Raw genomic sequence first — 18,160 nt, 5'->3', positions numbered from 1 at the left:
AGCCCAGTTGCAACCTGGTCGGGAAGCTTCTGCTATAATAGACAGGATACTCAGCACCAATTAAGAATTCAAATTCCATGACATGCTAAGTAAGCTGATTATTATTAAAAGTCCTTCTTAGAGTTTCCTTACTAGAAGCACTTACACATTCATGGTAAGTTTGATTCTTAAAATCCTCATTATGACCCAACTCCTTAAAATGCAACAAAGGATACATATTCAAGAATATCATTTGAATAAGGGTTCATTGTTCTAGACAGAGTTGCAATTGGATAACTGTAAGCTGCAAAGAGAAGAAACACGTAGGTAGTTTGTAGTTCTCTTAGTAGGACTTGGCCCCAATTCCCAGCTGGTGAAAAATCTAACTAAGAGTGAAAAGAAATGTATTTTCAAAATCAACAGGCCATAAACCTAAATACTTTCGTGAAAGAAAAAACAGGGCACTATAAACAGAATATGAAGCTTCACTTGACTGTCTGACATTCAGCACTGGGCACCAGGGCCACGTGAGAAGCTTCCCAGCCTCTCGCAGAGCATTACGGTAAAGCCAACTCTCAGGTTCCCATAACGGGTCCAGCTAACATGGTTTCCTTAGTTGTTGACCATAGGACATGGTTCAGTCCTGCTGGGACTCAAGAATGGACTCTGTTTTGATGAGTGAGACACTATAAAGCCTTCTCTCTCTTACCTCCAACAATGTGGCACTGCTGGTAAGAATCTCTATCTCGCACATCTAGTAGCAGGAAGGGGCAGTCGGGATAAGGTTTGTCTTTGGTGTTGGGCTCTGCTTTCTTCACTAGCCCTTTGTCTAGATCCAGTTCCCCAACACCACTGATGACGCTGCAAGTGAAAAAGTAGGTCAGCAGAAACTAGTCAGGGGTTGGTGGCTTAAAGGTCAAACGCGTTTCTTCAGAACAGCAAAAGAGAGCTCAGTGGCTTTTCAAAAGACACTTCAAAGAAAAAGGGAAATGGATATAGTGTCTCAGTTCGGCCTCAGAATGTAAGATCCTCTGGATTCCTAGTCTATCTCACTGGACCCCAAGGAGGGGATGCACAGGTCCACACTTACTTTCAGAGAATGCATATGGCATCATTTGTATGGCTGAGAGGGCACAAACTGTAGGGTGCATGCAGCCTCCAGCAGCAAGAGCCACAATCAGAGAGAGAAAGGGGCGAAGAGTTCATCCAATGCAATTTTGAGGGAGGTAAGAAAGCGGAGCAAAATGGGAAAGAATAAGGTTGCTAGGACAGGAAAAATGAAGTGTTTCTATGTGTATTATATGTAATATAAAGTAACAACAATGTTATAATGTATTTCATACAGTAACCTATTCAATATGGATTTTGAACCTTAATGTTTTCAGTAGTTACCTGAACTTACTTCGATTTTATAGGTTACAATGTTGAGGTAGAAGAGGCGTTTAGATTTGGTGGCATTCATATAATGAGACAGAGGAAAAGCTAGGATTAAAATGAGGGACTTCATCACTGACAGTTCCATTTCTAAGGTCATAAAATGACTGCAACTTGTTGCCATGTTAATACTGCAGGCAAAATGTGGTGAAAACATGAATCGAAAGAATAAAGAAGAGTATGTGTTATGAACAAAATGGCAGTTAGTGAAATATCGCTAGAATAAGATGATTACTTTCCGAGGCGAATATGAAGACATATGTGCCACACCAGCGATTGGCACGTAGCACAGTTCCTCTCCCATCCCAGCAAATCAAATTCTGCATTTAAGTCTGATAAACACTACAACTGTATGGCACCTTGGTCTCCGGTTGGTGAACCAAAGAAGAAGAAACTCGATTTCATATGAGAACTGCATCCTCCGTGGAAGTCCTGTTGGTCTAACTTGTTTTGAACGCACTTTTAGTTTTTGTGCCAAAGAAGTTATAAAAATAGTAACAGTGGTAGAGATGATAGCAATTCTTTCTCTAGTCGAATTGTTTTACCAGTAGAAGGGATGGATATGAGTATGTACTGAAAATGAGCACTGTCTTAGAATCAACAGTTACTATTTGAGAGAAAGGTACAAGAAGACCCAGCCACATGCAGCATGGGAATCTGCCGAGGGCTGCGCTCCCTTTTTTGTAGCTCCCTACCTACTTAATATCAGAATACTCTGGGGAGGGAAGTGAGGAGTGAAAAGTAATGCTCTCCTACTAACAGACTCTTACACTGATTGACAAAGGATGCTGTGAAAAGATTCAGGAGGTGGCACTGATACCAAGAGAAAGGAGAAGGGCTGGGATGAAAATGCTGGACTTCACTACCGCCAGCTACGTCCCGGAAATCGGTCGCCAGACTAACGTGAAGGTAAAATGCAGTGAAAACAGCAGTCCGATTAGAGTACCTCTGGAGAGTTGAGCGACTGGAGTCCCCAGCTCCCATGCTATTTATGAACTGGACGGGGCTCGGTGACTGCTCCCCAGGGCTCCCCTTCCCGTTGGTCCTGGCTGTGATTTCAGCATCAGGGTCCGAAGTGGCAGAATCATTGTCTAAATTTTGCAAATGAAGAGATAAGTAAATTGAACTGCAGAATACATATTTACTTGTTAGGCAGTGTCATTGAAATCAGGTCAAGAAAAGGAAATCCCATCACCATAATTAAATTGTTCTATAAATTCTAATGGATAGGTTCTTGAAATGTCGTCAGTGGGCCTCAGGAGTCCCCAAGGCCCTTTCAGGGGAGCTGCAGGGTAAAAAATGCTTTCATAATAATACTCGGATGTTGTCTTTTTTACTGTGTTGACAATGGCACTAATGGAGGATAACATTGCTAGCGTCTTAGCACGACTCAGGGTAGTGGCATCAAGTTTCATTAGTAATCATTCTAGTTTTCACCAACACTCAATCGGTGAATAAACATGGCAGTCTCACTAGAAAACGACCCTGATGAAGGAGTCACAGTGAATGATTTTATTAATAAATCTTACCCTTAAGTACACACTTTCTAAAAAACAAAACAAAAACCGAGCAAGCTAACAGAGGAAAACAGAGGTAAACAATTTATCTTATTTTGGAGTTTATGAGTCTAAAGCAATAAAACAAAACACAGCATGAAAGGCTAATAGATTTAATCATGTCAAAATGCAAACCTCATATATGTCAAAAAAAAACAACACAAAGAATATTAAAAGGTGAATAACAAATTAGGAAAAATATCTGTGACATATGTGGATGAGAATAGGTTAATATACTTACTTTATAGATTTTTTTAAGTTAGCCAGCTCTTTAATTGAAAAATGACCATGTGTACAAGGTAAAAATGCAAACAAGATAAATTAATATGGAAAGGAAGTCTTCTTTCCACTCCAGACCCGCAGGACCTCAGGGAACCAGTTTCAGATATTTATGTCTCCTTCCAGAAATAAAACAACTACATACTTTTGCATATATTTTATTTCCTCCCCTTTTTACATATCCAGGGGAACACCATTCATACTGCTCTACACTTTTAGTTTTTCTTGTTTTGTTGTTTAATTTTTACTTAATACAGCTTGGCAATTGTTTCAAATCATCAAGTAAAGATTTTTCTCATGTATTTACAAGGTTGTAAATGGTTCCCAAAGTAAAAAGATATTATAACTATATAGAGCTTTCATAATTCAGTAAGCAAAAGGTGAACATTCCATTAGGAGAAAAAAAAAATGGGAAAGGACCTGTAATGTCCTGAAAAGAAGAAATATGTATGGCCAATAAACACACACGTCCACAAAGCTCAATCTCACTATCAGAGAAATTCAAAATAAAACTAGTGGATAGTATTTTTCATTTATCAAATTGGTGACTATTTACAAAAATGATAATTATTCAGCATTGGCTAGGACAGGGAGAAACAGGTCCACTTATTCACTAGGTGGGAATGCAGACAGGTAGAACCATTCTGGAGATAACGTGGTGTTAACACTGAGTGTCTCAACATGGTTCCACCCTTTGTCCACCTGCAGCGACTTATCTTCCGGAAAGAATCAGAGCCACACAAACACTTCTGTATTTACACTGCAGCAGTATTTTATAAAAGTGAAACATTAGAAAAATTGTAATGCCCAGCAATGATAAAATAAATTATAAATGATAATTAAATAAAATAAATTATGGTATATCCAAAGGATAGACATTATATGAGCACACACAGCCTTTACACTGAAGTTCTGGAAGTCCACGGAATGACACAGGAAAAGTAGGCATGATAAAATGTTAATTGAAAACAGCGTAACACAAAACTATATACAAAGAGTATGGATTTGGGAAGGAGTTAGATGGGGGGTAAAAAGACCAAAATGTTAACAGGGATTATTAGTTACTTTAATTTTCTTCTTTATATATTTTTTGCAGTTTTCTAATTTTCTAAAAATATACTTTTCAGTTAGGACACAACAATAAACATTATAAAAGGAGATTTTTTTTTTTAATCCTTCAAAGATAGCCAATATGCAAACAGATACAATCTGTTCTACAGGCATTCCTGAGTGAGTTATTATTCTGTGTAGAGCACTAGAAAACCACTAATATTACTCACACATTATGGTGTCCTATTTTACAAGAGCCTATTTTGCTGTGCAAATTCATCTCAGAAGAGAAAATTGCCTGTGCCCATATGTCCTGGTGCTGCAATCTCTATAATGAATTAAAAGACCCAATCCAGGTACTTATATAACCAGGGTAAAATTGGGAGTACTTGTATGAGGAGACTCAATTATCTCTGTTACAAAGAGCCCTTATTTCTCTGCTGTGTGAGAGGCATCTGTCAAAGATAAATTCCTGGCTTTTTCAGATTCTCTTTATCCTCCCTAACAAAAACAAGCCCAGGGAAATGACAGTTGAGTTGCACAAACCCAGTGTTCAGACTTCCTGAGAAACTTGTCTTGAAATCAGAAGTCAAATTCCTGGCCTACATCAACCTTAACAAAACACATTCCCCTTCAATAAACAGCCACACATTGATTGTTGAGTACTTCAGGATAAAATAAAGACCTTAACTCTGTGTATTCTTTTCATCAGAGTACAACCAAGGGGTTTTATTTCGACTCGGTGTTTAAGAAAGGAAATCTGGAGCCAACTATCTTTCTAGCCTTATCTCCTACCAGGCACCTATTCCTCCCTCAGACCATAGCCAGACTGGATTACGTGATTCCCCAGACACGCTTGGAGCTTTTTCTTCTCCGTGCCTCTGCTTGGGCTGTTCGTCAGCCTGCAATAGCCTCACCCTCAAGGTCCAGGCTTTAAGAAAGCCTACCTCCATTTTCTAATTGGAAAACATCTTTCCTTCCTCAGAACTCCCCCAGCAAAGCCACTGGTTGCTTCGGGAGGCACACAGATTTGTATGAGAGGGCCATTCCTTACTGGCTGTATCATCGTGAGCAAGTCATTCAACCTCTGAGGCTTGGGCTTCTCATCTGTAAAGTGTACCTTCCTTCTAGAGTTTTTGAGAAGATTCAATAAGAAAACTCATGTGAAGTACCTAGCAATATACCGGGGGTGCCAAAAACATGTATACACATGACTTGTATTCATCTTTTGTTATTGGTATATATCGAGTGTTACAATTTTAATAACAGTTTTTTTCCTTTCTTAAAATGTGTACACATGTTTTTGGCACCCTCTGTATATTCAACAAATGATGGTTTCCTTTCAGTCTTCTATTATGAATTTCTGCCCTGTTAGTAATTCTGTGTTTGTTACCATTCTCCTCACCCAACATGCACACGTGTGTACACATGCACACACGACTACAAACTCCATGTACACAGAGCTGTGCTTTTTCATCTTTGTAGTCTCACGGCACCTAATTCTGTGACTTCTAGTGTATCTCGAAAACACTAACAATATTTGTTGAAAAAAGTAATTAGTATATTAAACACATTTAAAACATTTAAAACACAAATGTTAGAGCCAGAAATCCAGATGGCTGTTTTAAAAAGAAAGAAGAATTAACAATTAAAGTACCAGGCAGCATTTCTCAGAGAGTAACAACCTAATTACCAGTAGATACATCAAAGTCCCAAGTCCCTGTGAACACAACTGCACCGGGGGGGAGCACGTCAGTCAAACAAACCGTCAATTCGTTATTTTCCCCTGCATCCTCAATTCTCATTACCTTCTAGCCTTTGAATCTCCTCAGCTGTCACTTCCAGCGTTTGATCAGATAGGGAAGCAACTTGGATGACCTGAGAGAAAAAAGAATGAAACGTGTAGATGTGTGTATGTGTGTTTGTCTTTAAACAGAGGCAATTCTGTCTAACAAAAGATGAGGAAACATCAAACATCAAAGATCTCTTGTTTTAAGAAACTGTCACTGTCCTCAACTGGAGACTAAAGCTCAGGTCTCCTTACTTTGGGAGTGGTTATTACACTGCAGATAATCATTCCAGAAGAAATGATGAATTTAAAACATTACACAATAAACTTAAAAGACCAAAGGGGTAATGTAGGACAAGAAACATGAATAAGAGTCTAAAACTGCATCCATATATAGTCTAGTCCCAATATAACATGCTATTTCTTGAAAATGTGATACTTACAATAACGGAATTGCATCAGCAATTCTTCATGCAATGAAGAAATAAATGTAATTATGAATACACTGCAACAATGTATAGCCACATACAGTTTTTAAAGCACTTTTCACATTTTAGCTCATAAGACCCAAGATTCATCTTGAGTTACATCAATGGAATTCTTGTTTGGGGGCCAAAGAGACACTTTGTCCGTAATTTTCAAGTGAAAGAAGAACGTAACTTTGCAAAAGTAACAAAGTAACCCATAGCAGAAAGACTTGGAGAAAGAGCTCAGTGACAGAAGACAGATCACTTGGTTTCCACAGAGAAAAATGTCCAAACAATCCAGAGTCCAGAATTCTAGATTCTAAATATTATCAATTAAATTAACAAGAAAAAAAGAAAAGAAAAAAACACCCTAAACCACAAATTTGATGATTTAAAAGTAGAATGCCCTTTTTACTTTATAAAATTCTTATCCAAGAAGAGAACATTTTCACACCATCCTCGAATGAACACACACCACACGCCAATTGATCCCTGCACAGGTGAAATAAAAAGAACCGGAAGAAACACCTCTGCAAACATTTGCTAGGGTCGAATTCAGATATACTCACATAAAGCGGCACAAATCACACAGTCTTCACTCCAACATAAGATCATTAAACTTACCAGCTGGGCAAAGGTCGTAACTTTTAGTCTCTTGAAAAGCTCATCTTTTTTGTATCTATAATCTGAAAAGCAGGATAGGACAAATATTTTTCTAGGTTTATTTTGCTTTCTTGTAAGTATTAATTCTTTCTAGTCATCAGGTTCTATGGTACGTTTTTCAAGTGTTTATATGCTTTCACGTATATTACCTCATTTGATCCTCATGATATCCTGGATATTGAAAGTGGCAGGTATTGTATCATCTCTTCCATCCCCTACCCCCATGGCTTTGGCCAATAGGAAACCGACAGTTGAATTTATAAGCCACCTTTTTGTCTCTAGTGACTTTACCCCCTGCCTGTATTTTATTAGTCTACCATTTTCCTTTTACTGTCTCTACTTTGACCATATTGTATCGCGTGGATTCTTGTCAGCTGCTTTAAATCCTTTTCAGAACAAAGCAGAGAATAAATGCCTACATTTTACAAATGAGGACAGAGATCCAGAAGCTGAATTGCCCCAAATCAAACAGCTGGTAAGATATTTACACCCACTACTCAATCCCTGCCTTGAAAAGAGAATAGTTATACTCCTGAGGTTACAAAACTATGTTAGAGACACAGGACAACACTGTGTTCTCTCTTCAACTCCACTTCAGTAAAAATCAGCTTATTCAATTTTGCAAGATGAAAAAGTTCTGGAGATCTAGTGTACAACAGTGCGAAAAAACTTAACACTATTGAACTGTATACTTAAAAATGGTTAATTTTATGGTATGTGTTTTTTGCAATTAAAAAAATAAAAATCAACCTAAAACATCAGTATTTATTCAGTGCTATCTTTATAGTACTGAGACGTAACTCCAGTGAGTATACTTCTGCAATTGTTTGTGTTACTAATTCTTCATATCACATGACACAGTTTAAAAAAAAAATTCGCCAATCTCACCTCATCTGATAGCTAAGCATGTTCAAAGTTATCTTCCTTAAAGTTTTCTGACGCTGGCTGCCAATTCTGAAGGTTTCAGCATTGAACTCTCACCCCCTCTTACCCTTGCCTCCTCTTCTAGGTTTTCATATTGGAACCCATGGCTCCTTAAAGACTGTTTCATTATTTCAGAATTACTAAAGGAGAGCTGGATAATTACTATGGCCTTCACAGCATAAATGTCTCATAAGCCAAAACTCCTAGCAACAAAGGAAAGGATTAAAGGTATTTAAGATTGTTTACTTGGTGTTACTAATCATTTCCATGAATTTTCCAAAAAAAAAAAAAAAAAAAAAAAAAAAAGCCCAGACCGGATAGTTACTCTGGAGGACAATGTTAGCTTGCTTTCCCAAACACCTTACAACTCAGAGTCAGGAAATGATATTACCTTAAAGATTAGTCTTTGTAAATATATCAAGGCTCTTTCTTACAGGGAATTAAAGCATCTCTGTCCTAAAACGTCTTTTTTCCCCCTAAAATGTCTTAAAGAGAACAATTTGGCTAATAACTGACCATTACTTCTAGAAAACTGTCACAACAGCTTCTTCTGGATACAACAAGGTAACACACACCTAGATGCAAAGGATTCTAAAACCTGCCAGGATGCAGACCCGAAAAGGCTGAACACAAGCTATAAAAAGTGCAACTGAATAACTACAGTATTCCCCTCAACTGCCACCAACCTCCCACCGAAAATAATTTATGGACATCAAAATGGCAATAAATCAGCCAATGAAAACCGTCAACAGCTTTCAAGTAGTTTGCACGGGTGCCATTCATCCATTCATATTCCTTTGGTATGGCTACACAGTTTGAAATACTTCTCCAATACTTCACATTCTAAATACAAAATGTACACATTAAAATCCCCTTGAACTAAGTAGAAATTACCTCAAACAAAAAATAGGCTCCGTTACATTCAAATGATTGGCATTTCTAGCGTCCTCTCACAAGGCACTAGAAATCCCACTGCTCATTTGAGCCTCACCTCTACATACCTGGTTCTGGTTTAGAAGGACAGCCATCATTAGGACTTTCTGACATTATTACTCAGAGATAAAAGATCAAACTAGACGTCTTACAGTAAGTTTTAAAGTTTATAAAAAGGATGACTTGGAAAGCTCTGTCAGTCTGTCCTCGCAAGGGCGAACAGAGCTTTAAGAATGGAAGCTTCTGCTACTGTAGCTTCTCCCAAACTCCGTGATGGAGACAAATAACCCCAGTTTCAGAAATGTTATCAAGTTTTGCTTCTCCAGTAAGTCTGGAGTCTAAGTCGATCTCTCTCGAGTTACTGGAAGGACAGAGACCTGACTATCTAGGATGTTTCACACTGGGTCCAACAAGTGTCATCTAACCACCAGAAACCAAGAATAGGCTTTGTAAACGGTCAATAGACACAGAGTGTCTATTTTCCCCAGGCAGAGTTGAAAGAATATTCAGATTACAAAGGAATTCTACGTTTTCAGGGTGCTGTTAAAACACGTTATTAGCAAAGGGAAGTTGGGCTCACAGTGGAAGACAAATCAAAGGAAGTAACAGAACAAGGTTTGTGATTTCACAGAAAGACATGGCATCTAAGGTAACCCGAGAAAAGTGATGGGTCTAGGGTGTCACGAAACAAGGCAATATTCTCCTCCCTTTTGACCCAAAACAACACCTTCAACAGAAAATGGGAAAAGAGAAGGAAATATCTTCCAAAATGTAGATCCCAAACCAGAATCTGAAGTAATTCTAGTCGAGGAATCGGCATAAAGTGTGTGAAACAAGGTGAGAGGAACCTCCTGTCTTATTAAAAGGAAGCCCACAACTTCTGAAGAGGGAAGCAAGCATTTGCAAGGACTCTTTTCCAGAGGTATTTCTTTGGGGAGATAAGCTCTATTGACAGTTCAGATACTGAAGAAGCCACATTGTGCTTTTAAGACAGGTTTTAAACGGGGTTTTTGCAATCTAGGTGGAACGAAACATTTTTATGGGACAAATTTTGGTGTGGACATGCGAGCTTACACTCAGCTACAAATGGACAGGAGGTGAACGAGACTCCGAGCCAAAAGTGAAGCAGGCCCACTGAATTTTGCCTGCTGTGGATGACTTAAGGACGACAAAAATGAAGCCTAGGTGAGTAAACAAGATTATTTTCTTCATAGTTTAAAATTGTTAACCTAGTCTTAAAATATACATACTTATAAAAAAAAAACACAATGCAATGTATAAGATATAATATAGAATATGTAAGAAAAAAAGAGAAGGCTACCAGGACATTACACAGTAAAAAACAACTGTCTATCACATTAGCCCTTACAGCCAGACAAGGCAAATAACAGTCAGCAGCAAGTGGCTCCAGAGTCCACATCTATTATCTGGGAGTTTCTCAGCAATTCAAAAGGAACAGGAACATTATCATTTAAATTAAAAGGACTGCTGTGCAAAAACAAAAGTTCTGGTGAATTCTGGATTTGCAATAGTCTCTTCCCAGAGGTGTATGACCAGAGCCAAGCCCTGAACTGTTAGCAGTGGGAGTACGCTGGCCAGAGTTAAGCCACTAGCTAAATATCCCCTAGCACTGTGTTCTCCTCCTGGAGATAAGAGCAAATCCATTTTAGAAAAGAGATGTTTCTACTTCTTTAATTCTGGCCTTGATGTGTACATTTTACATCCGTTTTGGACAACAGATTGAAAAATTATGCTTTTGTGCAAGGGTGATGCACTCAATGGCTAGTAGCATATCTTCGCAGAAGATTCGTTTTTTTAAAAAGGATGCGCATGAAATATGATTTTTAATTAAGAGAAAGCAGACTGCAATGAATTTATAATGCGTAACAACACCACACTTTAAGAATAAGCTCTTTCTCACATCTCTAAGTCTTTCATGAATACTGTCTAATTTATTCGCAAAAGAATGTGATGAAATAAGAGAGGTATTATTACTCTGGCCTAGAGAAAATATGAAAACAAGAAAGACTAAGTACCTTGAAAAAGGCCATGAAGACTGTAGTACAATGAAACTAGAAGCTCTCACTGCGTAACTGGAGCTCCTTCCACATTCCAACATTAACACCTCTTACGGGCTCTAAATCAGGCAGAACTTGACCAGAAGCCACAATCTTTGCAGCTGGCCAGGATGGTAAAGTGTTTCCCGCATCTTTCTAGGCACCTGCCAGGCTCACCTGATGCCCCTAGCTGGCAGAGTGTGTCAGCTATAGAGTACAGTTAATAAGTAGTTATTAATAGGGGTAGCTAAATAAGCCAACTTACAGAACTACTACAGGGTTCCATGACCCCAGCCCACCAATAGTATTACTCACTTTTTTTGATCTCTTCTAGCTTCTCAATGTATTTAGTCATACTGTTACCTAAAAAGAGAAGAAGGATTTTAGATATGCTTTTAACGGGAGGAAAAAAAGAGTAATACTCTGACAACAGAATGGAGAACAAGGATACCCTAAGCCTTCCTGTCCTGTTCTGATGGAATTACAGGAGGCAAATGGGCCCCGGATAGTAACAGTTCTGGATTATACAGCATCATTAAAAGATGAGGAATCAAGGGAAATATTTTGGTCAAATATGTTTAAGCTGGGGTGCACACCCAATAAACATTAAGAAAGCCCAGGCAGTACAGACGATCATTTTACACACACACACACACACACATTAGTTTTCTCTTTTTGAGTCCAGGCTTTCCTCCTTTTATTCCCCCCACCCATAATCTTTTTTGGGGGAAGGTTGCGCAGAGGAGAAAGAAAGAAGCAATGATTTCTGAATGTCTAAAATGTGCCGATGTGGCTATCCAAGCAATCCTTTCCTCTCCACTTAGTCTTGTGGTTTTCCTCTTTCCTGAACTTGGCCTTCCACTATTCATGCTGATGTTGCAGCCCGAACTAGACCACACAGCCTGCACACTAGGTCACACCGTGGATTTGATTTGCTGAGAAATAACAGCAGATTCCCATACTGTGGAGTCCCTAGCCCTCATGTTTTATAGCCTGGTTCTGCAATACTAAGTTCTAGCCAACGTGGGTTGGAGAGTTTTCGTACATTAAAACTGGGCCAGGATCATTCTGGTTTCTGAATGAACTAAAGTCTAGCTCTCAAGCCAGTGGCGATTATGTTTTACTGGGCATGCTTCAATTTGGTCCAGTTCAACACAGCAAAGCTCTAGTTGGCACCTAAAAGGTTGCGCAAAGAGGGAAAATATTCAAAATAATTTCTCATTTCTAAAATTGTGCCCCTAACTTGTAAGCCTAGTTAGATTCAGTCCCAATTTCAGATAAAAGAAATGCTTCCAATTAATGGCATGAACTGATGTGTTTAAGGACTATTCCAAATTTTTCTTCATGTTTAAGTCAGAAGCAGAGAAAAAAGTCTTGCTCTGAAACCCAAAATGCATTTTCAGAAAACAACTTATGTCATTTGTTATTATTAAATCTCTACCAGGAATTCATCATGGAATGAAATTCATCATGGAGTTAAATTTTTTTTTTTTTTTCATCTGAAGACACACACTCTGGATCAGTGTAGTTAGTCCTAGAGCCAGGCTGTATCCTTTCAAAAGTTTAGCGAGACGTAACTGCCTGAGCTGTCTCAAAAGAGACAATGAGAATGTCTCAGAAGAGGTCCAAATAGCAGCAAAGACCAGGATTAGAACCAAATACAATCTTTTCTGGTTCTTCAGGCTGGAATCGACTTGAGACGTGACCAGCTCTCCAGAGTGCAAACCACAAATTCTTCTTAGACACACACGTCCCTCTCCCCTGCAACTCTGAACTCAACGCGGGAACTTGGTAGTTAGTACAATGGGGGAACAACACAGGGCAAACCGTGCACCCTTGTCTTTTTCTTAAAATTTTACACAATAGCTTTTGCATCTATGACCCTGAGTCCCGTACAGTTGCATGTTGTTGACATGACGGCTTCTTTCTGCTAGGGCCGCTGCAGGCAGTCTCATCAGAAAGCAGAGGTCCAAAAAAAATGACTGACTTGTCCAGTGACGCAGCACGTTAACAACCAAGCTGGGGGTAGTATTCCCAACCTCTTGGTTTCTAATAGAGCTCACAAAAACACATGGCTTCTCTAGTTGTGTTGTTTTAAAAACACGCTTCCACTGTGAGGTAAATATGTATGAAGTGTTACTTCCTTAATAGTAGCAGGTGGGAACCATTTTATGTTCTAAATTCCCCAAGGCATATCACTCAAGGAAAACAATAGCCAACCTTATTATATAGTCTTTATTAAAACATTGCATTTCCGATCTATAAGCAGTTTCCACTAACAAAGTGTCTAAAATCCATTGCTCAATCAATAATCAGCATTTTCAGAGCATTTACACTGCACTTCATTTAGTACCCGGCAGAGCCTTAAACAATCCCGTGAAGTAGGCTGTCACTTTTACTGCTTGTTTGGTTTTCCTACTAAAGGAGAAGGCACGGAAAACAACGTCTTTTGCAGAGGCATACAAATATTTGGCAAAATTAAGATCAAATCTAAGAGGGCTACTGATAAGCTCTTTTCAGTAGAGACATTCAATCTACCCAAGTAGGAGAAAGAAAAGAAAATGGAGGATTGCTGCATTGTTTTAGTTGGAGAAGTGACAGTAGACGGCGGCCGACTAATCCACACAAAATGACTTCAGAAAGTATGAAATCTAGTATTTTACCCCATTCACATAATGCTTATATCTTAACTAAGCAGTTTATCTTACCAGGTCTAATTTTGTCTGAAAATAGTTTTTCTTAACAACTTTTTAAAGAGATTAGAAATGAATCAGTTCTATAGTTGACTGATTTATAAACACATCTTTGTTTAATACAAAAGTAAGAAGCCTAAAAGACTATCAGTGAACCAATCTTTTTTTAAAAAAAAATTGAAATTACACATCACTGAGAGATAAATTTTCCTAGACAAGACTTCGATTAAAAAGAAATGTCAGTGGCTCCCTACTGCTTACTGACTAAAGTTTAAACTCCTTGCTCGAGTGCTGAAGCCACCTACATCTTACCTACCTCTTCAATCTTGCCTTAATTACTAAACTTGACAAACTCTCTGCTACTCTTCGGTTCTCTTAACATGTCCCATCGTCCATGTAATCAAAATAGCTCACCCAGCTGGGAGTGGCCTTTCCCTCCCGCTACAGCACTCGGCTTACCACTCACAAGGCACTTATCATTGTACTGCCTTTATTTGTGTGCAAGTCTTATCTACCGAGACTATTTACACACACACACTCACACACACACACACACACACTCTTTATCCCTTCCATTGTCTAGTATAGAAGGCCCTCAAATCTATTTGCTAAAGAAATATACTATGAAGATCTACTGTTTGAAGAATCCTTATAATGAATTATTTTAGGATGCAAATGATTATACTTCAATTTGGTTTGAGCTTTGTACACCCGATTTTTTCTAAGCAATGCACAACCTGATTTATATTCAGTACATGTTATATACTACCTATACATGACCCAGGTAACCTAGAAATGTGTAAGGTGGTATTTAGCTTCTACTTAGTTTATAACTTAAGTTGCAACAAAAGATATATAAAAAAAGTTTTACAAGTTGAATCAAGAGGAAGAGAGAATCCAACAACATCAACAGTGCTATGCCAAGATAGAACACAATCGATGAACTGAGTGACTCAATCATTAGATTTTTTTTCCTTTGTTTTCCTATAATTTAATAACATTATTTGTACTGAGCCAGTAAGAAAAGCAATTGATTTTGAGCAGCAGTAATCTAAAGTAAGATTTATAAGGCACGAACTCGGTTGCTAAGAGACAATTCCATTGCTTTATTTTTCTTCAATATTTCCCTCCGCTACAGAGAAGTTCTTTTGGCTCAGAAGGAGCAGAAAGCGTGAAAAGAGAGGCACAGTGGTCCTTTGTGAATCTCAATAAGTTATACGAGTGTATAGTGCTTTCTGGTTTGTAAAAGGCTTTCACATACATTTCTTCCTTTGACATAAGGAACAGAATTAAATACCAAATAAAAATGAAGAGCACCTAGTTTGTAATGAGTTTGACTGCTAAAGATCAAGGCTATTAGCAAAAATTCAGGAGACGTAAAGACTAAAGAAGAAAAAAGAAAATGACGAGTTTGGGTGGAGATAACAAAAGGAAGGTGAATTTAAAAAAAAACAAGGCTAGATGAGACTGAGTAGAGGTAGTCTACAGAATTTTAGGAAGCTCAAGAAATTTGAAATTGGATTGAATATAGATTGACATGAGAGGGGAACACGGGCAATGAAAGTGTGTAGGAGGCTAACAAAGGGTTTGGAAAGGGTTCCTTCATCAGCCTGCGGTGCTGCAGAACAGAATCCCAGAGTGGGTACTTGAGAATACACGAGAACCCCACGGTGGGATTTCATCAGAGGCATAATCCATTCATGGCACAGGCTGGCAATGCTGGGGAGCTGGTAAGATTCACCCAGGCACCTATGGAACAAAAGAAATACCTGAAGTTCAAAATAATCCTGATACTTCCAGCCATGGCTCTATGTCAGTGTTTGAGTGTAGGAGAGAAGTCGAATCAGAAGCATAAAAATAAAAACTAATCTTTACCCAGGAAGAAGAGAATCAGTCTTTGAAGAACGCAGTAGAAGGTGATTTGGGTGAAGACAGGAGATACCACGAGAAATTCTTGAGTTCTTGGGATTAACTCTGATTTGTTCACTGTTTGGTAAGGAAAGATTAAAGACCCATCTATTTAGCCTAGAAATGAGAAATGCTCACGCATTCTTGGGTCTATTTCCACTGCTCTGACGGCAGAGCTTAAAAACATACCACAGATGGGAGCTCCTTACTCTTATTTGGGCTATAAGATCACTCTTATGTTTTCTTAACCAGGACTGCTCAGCCTTTTCACCTCATGGCACACATGTAAGTGATAATATTTGGACAGAACCCAGGCTCTGATGGCTACCCAAGGGGCTGAAGGGATCTGTATCTTGGCACATAGCCCATAGGCCACTGTACTGAATGCACAGGGAGATACATCATAAAAATGCATAGAAAGAACATTAAAATCTTTCCCCTAAATTGACTTTAAAATAATTTCTTAATTTGAAACAATGAAAGAAATCAGACAATAGAATACAATTTCTCTCCCACACTGACTTTACTTTGAATTTTAAGCAATGAAGCACACTGGCCCTTCCATAGTAATTAAAAACGAATTTGAGAGACCTCTGCTTCCAGGAAGATGAGGTCAATGTATTTTTCTCGACTGCTCCAGCTAAGTACAACAAGAACCCTGGACAACCCATAAAATGGGGAGAAAATATTTGCGAATCCTATTTCTGATAAGGGTCTAGTATCCAGAGTATATAAAAGAAGTCTTATAATTTAACATTAAAAAAGAAAAATAACCCAATTAAAAAAAGAAACAGGCTAAAAGTTTGAACAGCCATTTCTCCATAAGAGATATACAAATGCCAATAAGCATATAAAAAGGTGCTCAGCATCATTAGTCATTAGAGAAATGCAAATCAAAACCACAATGAGATACCACTTCACACATACAATGACGACTGTAATCAAAATGATGGACAATAAAAAGCATTGTTGAGGATGTGGAGAAAACAGAGCCCTCCTACACTGCTGGTGGGAATGTACAGTGGTGCGGCTGCTTTGGAAAACAATCTGGCAGTTCTTCCAAAAATTAAACACAGAGCTAACATATGACCAACAGTTCAACTACTAGGTATATAACCAAGAGAATTGAAAGCATATGTTCACACAAAACCTTGTACACTCCTGTTTACAGCGGTGTTGTGGCCAAAAAGTGTAAACAAACCAAATGTCCATCAACTGATGAGTGGATAAACAAAATGTGGAATAGCTACACAAAAGAATCTTATTTGGCAATAAAAAGGAACGAAGTACTGACCCATGCTGCAACAATGACGAACCTTGGGAACATTACGCTAAGTGAAAGAAGCCAGGCACAAAAGACCCCATATATCGTATGACTCCATTTAGAGGGAGTGTTAGGAACAGGCAAACTTATAGATACTGAACGTAAATTAGTGTCTACAAGGGACTGGAAAAAAGAAGGAAAGGGAAGTGATTGCTACTGCGCATGGGGTTTCTTTACGGAGTGACAAAAATGTTCTGCAATTAGATAGTGGTGATGTTTTCACCACCTTGTGAATGTACTAAAACCTTTGAATTGTACACTTTAAGAGGGTGAATTTTCTGGTATGTAAATTATATCTTAATTTTAAGAAAATAACACACCAATTAGAAAAAAAGATTTAATTAAAAAACAAAAAACCCACGGACATTGTTTATTAAAAAAAAAAGTAAGAAGACTCTGCTAGATGAAGAGAGGAAGGCACCCCACCTAGGGACCTCAGGAACCAAAGAATGATATGACAGTTGAGTTACCTGGGTTTTTTGTTGTTGTTTTTTTTTTTGCCTCATATACCCTAGACTTGAAGCTGAAGAAGCCAGCAACCCAGAAATAACAATAAACAGATACAAAAAAAAAAAATCCCTGACAAAAGTCTGCTGTCTCCATCCAAAGGACCAGGAAAATGGGCAGCCTAGCAAGTCAGAAAACCATCAGACTATAACTGCCTTATTCCAGCCAAACCCCACAGAAAAGCTGTGGCCTCCCTTGCTAGTAAAGGCCAAGTGGGAGCCTTGATTTCCATCCTTGCTGAGCTGTGGTGAGATGCCATCCAAGTACCACAAAGAGGAGAAAGAGGGTGGGGCTGAAAAAGTATTCTAAGATATAATGGCTGAAAACTTCCCACATCCGGTAAGTGACATAAACCTAAAGATTTATATAGAAGCTGAGTGAACTCCAAACAGGACAAACCCAAAGAAATCCAAACCAAGACACACCATAATTAAATTTCTGGGGGGAAAAAAAAAAGTCTTGACAGCAGCAAGAGAAAAAAATGACACCTTACTTATATGGGAAAAACAGTTTGTATAACAGTAGATTTCTCATCGGAAATCATGGCAGCCAGAAGGAAGGGGCACAATGCTTTTCAAGCGCTGAAAGAAAAGAACT

At 38.4% G+C, this 18,160-nt stretch overlaps 1 protein-coding gene across 2 annotated transcripts in view; it reads right to left on the bottom strand.

Moving 5' to 3' along the window:
• Nucleotides 1-18,160, bottom strand: part of CEP41 (centrosomal protein 41) — a 41,986-nt gene that overhangs the window by 9,267 nt on the left and 14,559 nt on the right. The window contains exons 3-8 of one of the 2 annotated variants that reach the window (XM_033099191.1): nucleotides 11,447-11,494; nucleotides 7,179-7,240; nucleotides 6,107-6,176; nucleotides 2,360-2,504; nucleotides 689-840; nucleotides 216-283 (exon numbers count right to left, since the gene is read on the bottom strand). In XM_033099191.1, the coding sequence (XP_032955082.1) occupies nucleotides 216-283; nucleotides 689-840; nucleotides 2,360-2,504; nucleotides 6,107-6,176; nucleotides 7,179-7,240; nucleotides 11,447-11,494 (545 nt within the window). Of the gene's footprint in view, nucleotides 1-215; nucleotides 284-688; nucleotides 841-2,359; nucleotides 2,505-6,106; nucleotides 6,177-7,178; nucleotides 7,241-9,142; nucleotides 9,274-11,446; nucleotides 11,495-18,160 lie in introns of those variants that run through there. The other variant, XM_033099192.1, reaches the window with a different exon arrangement.

The sequence above is a fragment of the Rhinolophus ferrumequinum genome, chromosome 26, assembly GCF_004115265.2.
Source record: "Rhinolophus ferrumequinum isolate MPI-CBG mRhiFer1 chromosome 26, mRhiFer1_v1.p, whole genome shotgun sequence".
Lineage (NCBI taxonomy): Eukaryota > Metazoa > Chordata > Mammalia > Chiroptera > Rhinolophidae > Rhinolophus > Rhinolophus ferrumequinum.
This window is presented reverse-complemented; position numbering and strand designations above follow the sequence as displayed.